Source organism: Heterodontus francisci, chromosome 7, assembly GCF_036365525.1.
Source record: "Heterodontus francisci isolate sHetFra1 chromosome 7, sHetFra1.hap1, whole genome shotgun sequence".
Taxonomy (NCBI): Eukaryota; Metazoa; Chordata; class Chondrichthyes; order Heterodontiformes; family Heterodontidae; genus Heterodontus; species Heterodontus francisci.
The window spans coordinates 26,598,865-26,612,275 of NC_090377.1; the positions used below are offsets into that span (position 1 = coordinate 26,598,865).

The 13,411-nt window shown below is 40.0% G+C and overlaps 1 protein-coding gene across 1 annotated transcript in view; it reads left to right on the plus strand.

The window, feature by feature from the left end:
• neb (nebulin) overlaps positions 1-13,411 on the plus strand; it is a 361,674-nt gene that overhangs the window by 48,757 nt on the left and 299,506 nt on the right. The window contains exons 20-26 of the mRNA XM_068036260.1: positions 768-872; positions 2,935-3,042; positions 4,626-4,739; positions 10,275-10,472; positions 10,688-10,795; positions 11,034-11,132; positions 12,401-12,505. Of these exons, the coding sequence (XP_067892361.1) occupies positions 768-872; positions 2,935-3,042; positions 4,626-4,739; positions 10,275-10,472; positions 10,688-10,795; positions 11,034-11,132; positions 12,401-12,505 (837 nt within the window). The remainder of the gene's footprint in view (positions 1-767; positions 873-2,934; positions 3,043-4,625; positions 4,740-10,274; positions 10,473-10,687; positions 10,796-11,033; positions 11,133-12,400; positions 12,506-13,411) is intronic.

A 13,411-nucleotide genomic window follows, 5' to 3' on the forward strand; every position in this document is an offset into this window, starting at 1 on the left:
TAATGGCCAATTTACCTACCAACCTGCAAGTCTTTTGGCTGTGGGACGAAACCGGAGCACCCGAAGGAAACCCACGCAGATACACGGAGAACTTGCAAACTCCACACAGGCAGTACCCAGAATTGAACCCGGGTCATTGGAGCTGTGAGGCTGCGGTGCTAACCACTGTGCCACTATGGCGCAATTGAACCCGGGTTCAATTCTGTATCTCTGTTTCAGTGCTGTATCTCTAAACTAAACTAAACTATTTCCGGTCCCTCTAGGTCCTTTTCCATAACTACCTTAAATCTTACACAGTTATGGTCACTATCCCCGAAATGCTCCCCAAATGCCACTTCTACCACTTGTGCGGCTTCATTCCCGAGGATTAAGTCCAGTATTGCCCTTTCTCTTGTAGGACTCTCTACGTGCTGGCTCAAAAAACTCTCCTCTTTAAGCCTTTTGTACTAATACTATCCCCTCTAATCTAGGGGAAGTTGAAATCCCCTACTATTATTACCCTATTATTTTTGCACCTCTCTGAGATTTGTCTACATATCTGCTCCTCTATCTCTCCTTGACTGTTTGGAGGCCTGTGGTACACTCCCAGCCAAGTGATTGCCCCCTTTTTGTTTTTAAATTCTACCCATATGGCCTCATTTGAGGAACCTTCTAAGATATCATCCCTCCTCACTGCAGTAATTGACTCCAACAGTGCAATGCCACCTCCTCAATATTGATTCAATATGTGTTTACCATCATTGACTTCATGTTATCTTTTTTCACAGTTAAACTACAAAGCAGACTATGAAAAGGAAAAGTTCAAATGTACTATTCCCCATGATTTTCCCTTTTTCATCCAGTCAAGAGTGAATGCATACAATCTAAGTGACGTAAGTACTTACTGTGCTTCAGATTCATTCTTTTAAACTGGCTTTCATTTCCAGTGAGTTTATTGTCTACAGAGAGCCACCTTTGGGACTTTTGACGATGAGTAACTTTATGTCAAAAATCTGTATTATTTTTGTAAAATCCCTCTCTGAAGCAATTAAAATTACCATAGCAGCCAGAGGATAACAGTGGGGGTGGTGGGGTGGTACGAAGCTTGGAGGAGAAGAACAAAATTGTGAAAAGCTGCTATTCGGGTGCCATTTTTGACCTGAGTCATTGATTCATTGACCCATCACCACTCCCACTCCCCCGCCCCCCACCCATCTCTATTGGGAGTTATTTTACCCTTCACCACCTTCAATGGGATGAAGGTTGGGAAGGTTCCACAATGAACGGCAATCTATTCCACCCGATTGCCCTCCCCCGCACCCCCAGGGGTGCAAATTATCCTCATTTTGTCAAGGGAGTCCCGTTCATTTTGAGAATAGCAGGAGATAATTACTGGTAACCTGGAGGAGGAGGGTGGGATAGCAGGCTTAACTGGCAGCTCTCTGGCCAACTCTAGACAAGGGGAGGGATCAGGAACTAAGACCCAACATACTGTAAGACAATACAGTATTGGGATGTTAGTTGGTAGGATTTACTGAGAAGGCACATTGCAAAAAACACAATATCCAGTTCAAATCACAAGGGGGTCTATTGAGAATATCGCCCCAGATTATGCTATCATTCTACACATCACCCAGTCTGACATTACATCTCTGCTGAGTATTCACTGTTTCCATTTTTTTTAAACCAATATCTCATATTCTGCCCTGGATTCCTCTAGTTTTTAATTGAATTCAATGACATTTGCATTGAACTTTGTTAAAGGCTTTCTTAAAGTCTGGCTGAACTGTACTTATTTCACACCCTCAAAGAAGTCATGGAGATTTGTCGAATCCATTATAATTTCAGAAGTACTGTTCCAACTTACCCATTTTAGAATAGTTTCCATTATTTTACCTGTGAATGACGTTTGACTCTTGCACCTGTAGCTACCAGGGTCAGATTCTTGCTTTTAAACATAGATACTGTGTTTGCTTGTATTGTGCCTCTCCTTCACAGTGATAAGCGGTACCCTGCACATTTCTTTCCTGTCTCCTCTGTGTTCATCGCAGGGATGCATTGCGCTTGAGTCCCATTAACTCATCAAGTGCATCTGCCACCCTGACTTCAATCCTTCGAGGATAGTGGGAATACTACAAAAATTGGACAAGTTCATTTTTTTGGAGTACTTATACAAAATATGCATTTAATAGTTTATGTATTGAACCTTCAGTTCCAATGCAACTTTTATCTCTTAGAGTTGTAGCTTCATCTTTAAATATTCTTACTCTGAGAATGTTTCAGTATAACAGTTAACATTTTTTACTATGCTAATCTCTTCGGCCCTTTATGCACTTCTAATATCCTTTTCCAGCTATTTTAGCTAAGTCCAAGACCCCTAGAGTTCGCCCTTCCTTTTTCTCGTAGTCTTTGTACAATTTAGTTATGTTATTACTTTCTAATTGCTCTAATACAACATTAATTTACATTTATTTTGCTTGCATATTTGGCATTATATAATGTTAACATAGGTTCCATTTTTCTTCAACCAAGATTTCTTTCAGTAACATTTCTTAGTTACATTCTTTTAGTTCACCTGCATTCCTTCGAATTTTCCCTTTGTAAAATCATATACTTTCCTCTTGTCCCTTTCTGTTGCTGATCACCTTAATGTTAAATTTAATTGTGTTTTAGTCAATGGTCCCCAAAAGCTCCACTACTGATTTTTTTTTTTTGTCACTACCTGTTGGGAAACAGCTTCCAAGAAGACTGAGTTCAGGAACTGGTGTGTAAAGAATTTCAGATACCAATCTGTGTCCGACTATATGTGATACTACATCTTAGTGCAGTAAACTATGCACTATAAAGTGACATTTTGACGTTTAAACCTTGAAATAAATGAGCACTTTTGGGTACTTTGTGTCAAAAGAACACATAGCACTGCCTATCCATTCTTACGTGATTCTTTCTTTCTAGAATTGTTACAACTTTGACTGGAACAAAGATAAGGCCAAACATTCCAACATCAGAGTGGATTCAATCCCTGTTATTGCAGCAAAGGCACATGGAGATATTGCAAGTGATGTAAGTAATTTTGGATAATTTCTAACCTCAATATATGTAGCATATGAAAAATTCCTAAAAGTCAAACAGGAATTACTACCACAAGGAGGATTTGAGGTTAATTGAATAGATGCATTTAAGGGGAAGCTAGATAAACACATTAAGAAGAAATGAACTGAAGGATATATTAATGGGGTTAGGTGACACAGGGTGGGAGGAGTCTTGCATGGAGCATAAAGACTGGCATGGATCAGTTGGGCCGAATTGCCTATTTCATTCCATTCTTTGTAATGCTATATAATTTTATGTAACCTGCCAGAAAGGTGCAGCAAGTCCATCAGCATCTGAAAAGTGAAATGATAGGTTAACGTTTTGGGTATATTCTACTATCAGAACCAGAAGCTAGAAGATAAGATGAGCTCAAACCCTTTTATATGGTTCAGTCAAGTTTCAGCTATGCTGCACCTATCAGGTTTAGTAGCCTTTGTGCAGTTTTTTTAATGATGGAAAGAGATGAAAAACTCTTAGATGACATACAAAGATCATCTCAGTGATGCTGTGAAAAGGCATTAAAAGAACCAAAGAGTTTGCAATTTATGAAGTAAAGCAGTGGAAAATATAAAAACAGGTACAAATTGGAGGCAGATGAGACGAGAGCTCTGCAGAGTTCCCAGGAGAAAGGTGAGATACTAATTTTAAAGGCTCTGTTGAGCTTTATTGGAACAATGTAGGAGGTCAAAATAGGAATGTAAGTTGAATGGAATTGTTTGGAAAATTGCCTACCAAATCTGCAATTGGTCTCCCCATTGTAGAGGAGATCATACTATGAGCAGCAATGTGCTGTACTAGATTGGAGAAACTGCATGTAAGTTGCTGTCATATGCAGAAGGGATGTTTTCGGCTAGAATATTTCTGGTTCTGTTCCATTACCTTAGTCTCTATTTTTAGTGCCATTGTCAACATAAGATTAAACAAAATGCTAATACATTTTCTGAAATATAAAATAGATCTGTGTAGTTCTGTAACAAATTAAACTCGTTAAGACTGAGCTCTCTTAATTTTGTTATTCATGGAAAGCACTCTGTAACTTGTGTTTCAAAAGTGCAAAGGAGGGGACAGGGTAATGCAGTAGGTTAACCATTAATCCTGCAGAACTTCAGTTCAAATCCAGTCCATCCAAACCAATGGGATGAATGTCTCCTCTATTTGTTGACTGTAAGGTCCTTTGTACAATAAGTTCCTTGTGGGCTTGACGTGTAAAACTGAGATAATTTGGCATTAATTGACAGTTTCATTCATACAAATGTGCAAGCGAGTCTTGTGTGGGAAATAGAAACTAGTACTAGTCCATTTGAAGTTGGAGATAAGGGGCATTTTTAAAGTAAAAGAAAAAGAGTGTTACTTTGCATCAAACAGTACGTCTCTGTACAGAGTACTCTGGAGTTCTTGAAGCTGACACTGGGTATACCAAATAGGAAAATGTTTGATTTTTCTTATCTAACTTGATATTCACATAGTGAGAAAAATTGATTATTATTAGCTTTTAAATCAGGCATTGAAATCATATTCTCCCCTTATTAATTTTGCAAGTGTTTACCTTTCAGATCAAATACAAACGAAGCTATGAAAAGTCTCGCGGGAAACACTTTGGAGCTCGCAGCATCGAGGATGACCCTAAGATCTTACACTCTGTGCATGTGGCTAAGATGCAGAGTGAGGTGAGCAAAAAGGGCATACACTTGCTTGGAAAACAGACACTTTTCTGACTTGCCTCAGTTCAATGAAGTAATAAGGTATGGATTTGTATCTGTGGTCCTCCCTACATGAAGTTACCCATCTCAGGCATGTCAGGTACTGTGGGAAGAGCAGCACTTCTGTATGTTGAGGCTAGGAAATTCAGGGGTGGGGTGTTGCAATTCAAGCTTTCTTTCAAAACATCATACTTGTATTCATAGCAAAATGCAGTTTCCACAGTTAGACCGAGAGTCGGAAATGTATCCCTGCATGCAGCGATTGGGAGTAGCATGCTACAGGATTAACAATTGCCCTTTTATCATTTTATTTTGCACTGGACATTACATGGACTGCCCACAATGCTTTTCCATCCTCTCTGAAAGCAGGATGTCCCATGCTGTCAGATCATGTCATTCAGGCTCAAACAAGTCTTGGAATTTACTAATCTTAAACATCTACAACAAAATATATAGTGGTTAAAATACTGAAATGAAAAATTCTTATCAAACAGCAAAGATTGTATTTTCACACGATCAAATGAACTGTAATATTGACAGAGGACAGTACATTTGTAAACTTTCTGATATTATGGCCTTGAAATTCGATTACACAACATCCAATATGGTGTGCAATGTGTGTGTGCTCAGTCCACACTGGAAAGGCACCGTATTGGTTAGGACAACCTGCATTGATCTAGGGTGCCTGCCTGAACTTTCCGATAGGCCCATTGTCCATTGCTTATGCAAAGCAGGGACAGAACACTTGTTTCAGGCCCCTTTATTAAATTGATTCATCACTGACTGCAGGATGCACCATGCAAACTGCAGCCAGTTTTCTCAGATGCACAGTCCTTAAAGAAATCACTGGAGGCTGTCATCTTAAAATTAAGTTAAACACTTTTTTACCTGAATGAGGAGCAAGAGTCCTTCTCTTGGTTCCACATTAAAACTACAGGCTGCTGTTTTCCTGTGCTTGCCCCCATCCCCTGCCTACTCCTAATTGCTTACCTCCCCACCACCGATTTACCTTATGCCCTCAGCCAGCACTCCTGCTGGTCAATCATGCACCCTCCATTGGGCCACAACCGGTGCCCACAGCTCAATGTTAGCAAGAAGAACAACTTATATTTATATAGTGCCTTTAACATAAAATGTCCCAAGGCACTTCACAGGAGCTTTATAAAGCAAAATTAAACACTGAGCCACGTTAAGTGATATTGGGGAAATTGGTCAAAAAGGTAGGTTTTAAGGAGCATCTTAAAGGAAGAAAGAGAAGTAGAGAGTCGAAGAGGTTTAGGAAGGAAATTCCAGAGCAGCGGGGCTAGGCAGCTGAAGGCAAGGCCACTAATGGTGAATCAATTAAAATTGGGAATGCTGAAGAGGCCAGAATTAGATGAGCACAGATATTTTGGAGAGTTGTGGGGTTGGAGGCGATTATAAAGATAGGGAGGGGTGAGACCATGGAGGGATTTGAAAAAAAGGAATGAGAATTTTAAAATCAAGGCATTGCTTGACCGGGAGCCAATGTAGGTTAATAAGCTCAGGGTGATGGATGAATGGGACTTGGTGCAAGTTAAGACTTGAGCAGCTGAGTTTTGGACCTCAAGTTTATGGAGGGAGAATGTGGGAAACCAGCCAGGAGTGCATTGGAATAGTCAAGTCTAGAGGTAACAAAGGCAAGAATGGGGGTTTCAGCAGCAGATGAGCTGAGACAGGTGAAGTCGGGCAATGTTACGGAGGTGGAAATAGGCGGTCTTAGTGATGGCATGGATATGTGGTTGAAAACTCATCTCGAGGTCAAACATGTGTTACAACTGAGCTGGGAGGAATGCACTGTCTTTTCTAGTTCCACTTCTCCACAGGTCACAACATATATTTAACTGTTTACCCAGATACCGATGAGGTCAATCATATACTCTACTCTTTATCCCTGAATAAAATACACCAACCAGGTTTCTTTTATAAACAAAAAAGTTATCAGTTTGTTATAAAACAAGACTTAACCAGTAACAAAACAAAGCATTAACACAAATTGAAATATGAAAGTTCCCTTTTTAAATTCCCCACACATGAACTCTCACACGCATTGAAAAAAGTACAGAAATTCTCTCTGCAGAGATCTGTTACAAAAAAAAAACAAAAAATTACTTTGGCCAAATACTTGCTAATTCTTGAAGAAAAAAAAAAGATATGGAAAGACGTCAGTTGTCCCTTTTTGGTCTGGTGTCCCAAATATGCGCAGATGGCTGTTACTGGGATCTTTCTAGTGCAGTTCTTTTCAGGCAATGTTGAGGATCAGTTTGGCAGGCTTTCCAGGAGAAATATGGCATCAGGGGTTTCTGACGGGCTTTTCAGGAGAAATGCAGCATCAGTTTCTCTATTTCTTACACTTGATTCTCAGGAAGTTCTGAAAGAGATGGAAGAGAGTGAGCTGATGGTGACTGCTCTCTTGGCTGGTTTTCTCCAACTGTCTTCAAAACAATTCACAACCCAACACACTGTCCAAAGAGAAACCAAAAACAATATCTCAAGATTATAAATCTTGACCTGTTACTTCTCTGTAACACCTCCCCCAAGTCAAAAATCCCTTGCTGAGTATTTATTTGAAGACAGATGACTTCCAGTAAATGTTATTTTCAAACAAGACCTCTCTGTATCCTTTCAATGATCCCAGTAATAAAACATCGTCCAATATTTATAAAATCTTCAGCCTTCCAATGAATCCATCTTCACAATTTAAATATGAGTCCTCAAAAAAAACTTAACAAAAAATATAGATGCACCATCATATCACATGACACCAAGGTTGAGAACAGACTGGTTTAGTCTCAGACTGTTGCCAGGGAGGGGGATGGAATTGGTAGCTGGGAAATGGACTTTGGAGCAGGGACTGAAGACAATGGCTGTAGTCTTCCCAATATTTTTAGTTGGAGGAAATTTCTGTTGATCCAGTTCTGGATGTCTGATAATTTAGCAACAATGGAGGAGTCAAGAGAGGTGGCGGTGAGGTAGAGCTGGGTGTCGTCAGCGTACATGTGAAAACTAACGCTGTGTTTGCAGCTGATGTTACTGAGGGGCAACATGTAGATGAGAAATAGGAGGTAGCCAAGGATAGATCCTTCGGAGACCTCAGAGGTAGTGGTCCAGGAGTGGGAAGAGAAGCCATTGCAAGTGATACCCTGGCTATGATTAGATAGACAAGAATGGAACCAGGCAAGTGCAGTCCCACCCAGCTGGACGACAGTGGAGAGGCATTGGAGGGGGAATGGTGTAGTCAACCATGTCAAAGGCCGCAGACAGTTTGAGAAGGATGAGGAGGGATAGTTTATCTTTGTCATAGTCAGATAGCATGTCAAATTTGACCTTGATAGGAGCTGTTTTGGTACCGTGGCAGGGATGAAAACTTCATTGGAGGGATTCAAACTTGGAGTTCTGGGAAAGATGGGCACGGATTTTGGAGGTGACAACACATTCAAGGACTTTGGAGAGGAAAGATGGGGAGTTGGAGATGGGATGATAGCTTGAAAGGACAGTGGGGTCAAGGTAACATGCAAATGAAGGCTGACGGATCAATTTGCCATGATCCTGCTGCTGGCCTCATCAGCCCCATGCAAAGTTCACCACACCCGGAGTGTGCCCCAATCCTTGTGCCAATGTTTGCATGTGGGTACAGGAATGTTGTTGACTTACACCACAAAGCCCAGCCATGGGTTGTGAACATGACTAAACCTGAATTGCAGAGTTGAGAACTTTATATTATTCAAACAAGCTTCTCATATTTCAGGTCAAAGGACTTATTTCCCTCGGGACAGTAAATTTGTTCCCAAACATTTTACCTTTTCAGGTAGATATTGAATGAGCACCAGTTCCCCATATCTACTCAGTTACCAGACCAATTCCCCTATTTGCGTTATCAACTGGGTTGAGCTCAAGAATTGATAGCTTGGCACCAAGGAGAGATGGCAAACACATCTGTATTTAACATTTCAAAGACGCAACTCAGTTGCTGATGCAAACAATTGTAAGGAAAGGTCATCAACCACTCAGTAGGAGATCAGCTGGCTGTCACATCATTCTCCTCCGAAAACAGTAGCTATCTCTAGATAATATTTATATATTCACTGAATCCCAGCTATCAAGCCAAAAACATTCCTTCAAGCAGCTAATAGAGTTTCATTTGAAATTCACAATGTAAACAGCCTATGTAAAATTAATGTGAAATTTATACAGAGATTTTACGGTTTGAAGCAAGGTGGGTTCTGCTTCCATCAAGAATGTTATATTTGCACAACTTCACATGACTGGTTTCAGATCAGCTTTGGAAGAGCTGTCAACATCAGAAAGATCCTAGATATGACATTTTTACTTGTGCATCATATACCGAATACTCCAAAAACTTAAATGTGACTGAAGACGGAAAACTGAACTCAGGGCACAATTTAAAAATTTGCGGATCACACAAAACTTGGACGCATTGTGAACTGTGAGGAGGATAGTGATAGACTTCGAGAGGACATAGGCTGGTGGAATGGGTGGACACATGGCAGATGAAATTTAACACAGAGAAGTGTAAAGTGATATATTTTGGGAGGAAGAATGAGGAGAGTCAATATAAAATAAAGGATACAATTCTTAAGGGGGGTGGAGGAGCAGAGGGAACTGGGATATATGTACACAAATTAATGAAGGTGGTAGAGCAAATTGAGAAAGTGGTTAAAAAGGCTAATGGGATTCTGGGATTTATAAATAGAGGCATAAAATACAAAAGCAAGGAAGTTATGGTGAACCTTAATAAAACACTGGTTCGGCCTTAATTGGAGTATTGTGTCCAATGCCGGGCACTGCACTTTAGAAAGGATGTGAAGGCATTAGAGAGGGTGCAGAAAAGATTTACAAGAATGGTTCCAAGGAGAAGGGAAATCAGTTACAAGGATAGATTAGAGAAGTTGGGGCTGTTCTCCTTAGAGAAGAGAAGGTTGAGAGGATATTTGATAGAAGTGTTCAGAATCATGAGGGATCTGAACAAAGTAGACACGGAGAAACTGTACCATTGGCAGAAAGGTTGACAACCAGAGGGTACAATTTTAAGGTGAATGACAGAAGAACTGAAGGTGACATGATGAAAATCTTTTATTCAGTGTGTGGTTAAGATCTGGAATGCACTGCCTGAGTGTGTGGTGGAGGCTGATTCAATCATGGTTTTCAAAAGAGAATTGGATAATTATCTGAAGAGAGAAGATTTGCGGGGCCACAGGGAAAAGGCAAGGGGAGTGGGACTAGCTGATTTGCTCTTGCAGAGAGCTGGCATGGACATGACTGGCAGAATGGCCTCTTTCTGTGCTGCAACCATTCTATGATTCTGCCTCAAAGCCAGCAATGAGGTGATAGATTGTTCTCAGATCGTATCCACTTTTCCCCCATCTTCCTGTTTTTGTAAACTGAAAACTGCATTTTCTGACATGATTTGATAATGTAGTCACGGAGAAACCCAAAGTGGTCTTATTTATTCTGTCTTTTCAGCGTGAGTATAAAAAGGACTATGAAAAGACGAAGACCAAATATCATGTTCCACTTGACATGATCAACGTCTCCCAGGCCAAGAAGGCTCAGGAAATTGCTAGCAACAGATACTACAAGCAACCAATAAGTAGTTACTTTATGCCTCCTGACAGTGTGCCTTTGAATTTGGCTAAGAAAGCCTACAGTTTGCAGAGTGATGTAAGTACCTAGTTTAACCTATTAGTTTAATGCACACTATTATTTGGGCTCGTGTCTGTTACTTGGTGCCTCTCTGGCTTACTGGACCGCCCACAACCTCAAAAGCGATGTTCAATGCACTGCTCGAGTCACAGTAATGATTTACTTTTTCTTTGTATCATTACCAATTTGGTTATTGGTTAGCAATATTCCTTTGTATTGCATTTTCTTAACAGAATGAGTATAAAGCAGATTACAACAACTGGCAAAAAGGCATTGGCTGGGTTCCTTATGGCTCCATGGATGTTGAAAAGGCCAAGAAAGCTATGGATATCCTCAATGAGGTAGGTTGCTGCACAGGATCATCTTTGGATTTAACTTTTCCATAGCAGCCGTCAAACATATCATTCTTTTATCATACAAATCATTCAGTGGGGTTGGTTGTGGTGTAACCATGTATACATTTAATATTACAAATGTCAAAAGACATGCATATCTGGAACTATGATTTACTCCAAAGCATTTTATGCCACTATGCATAATGGCTTCTCTTTAAAAAGGCATCTTTATTTTCTGTAACAGAAAAAATACCGTCAGCCTCCGAACACCATTAAATTCACTTCAATAGATGACTCCCCAGCAACAGTCTTGGCAAAGATGAACCAAGAGCAGATGAGTGATGTAAGTAGAACATTCAGTATACCGCCTCACCTCAGCTCACACGGAGCAAAAGGATTTGAACCCTGGAATGCATCATAGATATGGTGAAAAATGTTTTGCTTCTAATTTTAAAACATGCTGAAATGAAATACTTGATTAATGATCATTTATGCTGTATCTGAAAGATGGATGTTTTTCTATTGGTGCAGCATGTGTTCAGTATTCTTCACTAAAATTCGCAGGTGTGGAAGCTCCATATTAACAAGTCCGATTCACAGACACTCCTGAAAGTCAAGCTGATCAGTATAAAATTGTGAAATAGAGGAAAGGATTGGAGACTAAAAAGAAATTTTGAAATATTTTCTTTGTTCTCTTTAAAAGTCTTTACGCTTTGTCTCATGTAGGTTTTGTCGTGTTGTACATTATTGTTTAAACCATGAAGGAGCACAGTTAAAAGATACCACACTTCTCTTGCAGCTGCTCTTGAGATTGTGCTTGGAGATAGATGAGAAAAGAACAGACAAGTGTTTCATTTCCATTCTGTTTTCAGTGGAAAAGTACTTTGCCTCCATTCAATGCCTTCTTCCTTCACCCTCCAGCTAAAGATACAAGCTCACCGTAAGGGAAATCATGGGTTTAAAAAAAAATCACTGCACTACGCTGGGTATAATAAATGGATTCACCAGCTTTTTGGTTGATACCTCAACCATTGTCTGCTGAACAAATACTGGATGCAGGATTTGATATCTGCTTTTGTCAGATCTTTTGTTTATCCTGCCCCTTTATATATTTATATGCTGCCTTAAAACCCTTCTGGTACCTCACTCAAATGTGACCCCAATAGGCAAGAATCAGCAAACTATTCATACAGTGCATCACAGGCAAACCTAACACTGTCCTTGAGATCTATATTTACTTGCCTTCTAGAATTAAGAGGAGAAACTGCGGTTGTTTCTTCCACTCTAACACCCTTCCAGCACCCCTGCACAGACCAAGGACCAAGCCTGAGACCTTCATGGTCTGCATGACATAGCAACAGACCAAGTGATCCTATGTGTTTTGATAGTTCAGATACAATCTCACAGGCAGAGTAATAACATCATTATTGATTCATATTTCTGAAGAACACAATATTTGTCTGGTATCCTCATTTACTTGTTCATGTATGTATATTTAGCACTATTCATGAGTCACTTTTTTTCCAATGCTGACAACTTATTCTGAGCATTAGTAATAAAGTGCTAATAATTTCTAAATCTCACGTTTTTGTATTTTGTTTTATGATTTAGAAAAACTACAAAGCTAAAGGAGAGAAGACCATTCACAAGTACACCTATCCTCCCGATCTGCCAGAGTTTATTCAGGCCAAAGTCAATGCTATTAATGCCAGTGATGTAAGTAACTTTGAATAGATCTGTTCAAACACAGCAGTCATCTTTTCTATCAAATGGATTTGAGGTCAGCCATGATCTAATTGAATGACGGAACAGGCTCGAAGGACTGAGTGGCCTACTCCTGTTGCTATGTTCCTATGTGGCAATGGCCAGATCATGAAAAAACAAGTAAAGCTTTATAGGAGATTTACATTTAACAGTATTCACAGTGGAACTATTTGAATGTCTCGAACGATGTGTATGAGATACACCTAACATGCATACTAGGAAGTTCCAATGCTCCAGAAACATTTCTATGATTGGAGTTTTCTGCTTATCCATGCGCCAACCTGCGTTTTATCCCATTCCTTTTAAGTAAGAGGAAAATCATGGGTTACCAAGCGCAGAAACAGAAAATCACAACCTTCAACCCCAGATTAAATTGAGCTCTGTTTTCAGAGGTTAAACACGATGACCTGGATTTTTTTAAAATTTGTTCATGGGATGTGGGCATCTCTGGCTAAGACAGCATTTATTTCCCAATCCTAATTACCCTTGAGAAGGTGGTGGTGAGCCGCCTTCTTGAACCGCTGCAGTCCATGTGAGGTAGGTACCCCCACAGTGCTATTAGGGAATTTGAATTACGTTTTTTAAAAATCTGTAAATAAAATCTGGTATCTAGAAAAGTGACCATGATACTGTCAGATGGTGCATCAAAATCAGGGCAGCTAGAGATGGGCCATATGTGCCAGCCTTGACAGTGGCACCCGCATCCCAAGAATGAATGTTTTAAAAAACCTTGGTGGTACCCGGAGCAGTACTGTCACTGGATTATTGAGCTTATTTTCCTTGATGGTAGCAGTTAGTACCAAATTCCACAAATTCTCTTTGCCTTTAATATTCGAGAGATATCACCGAAAGGGCTGG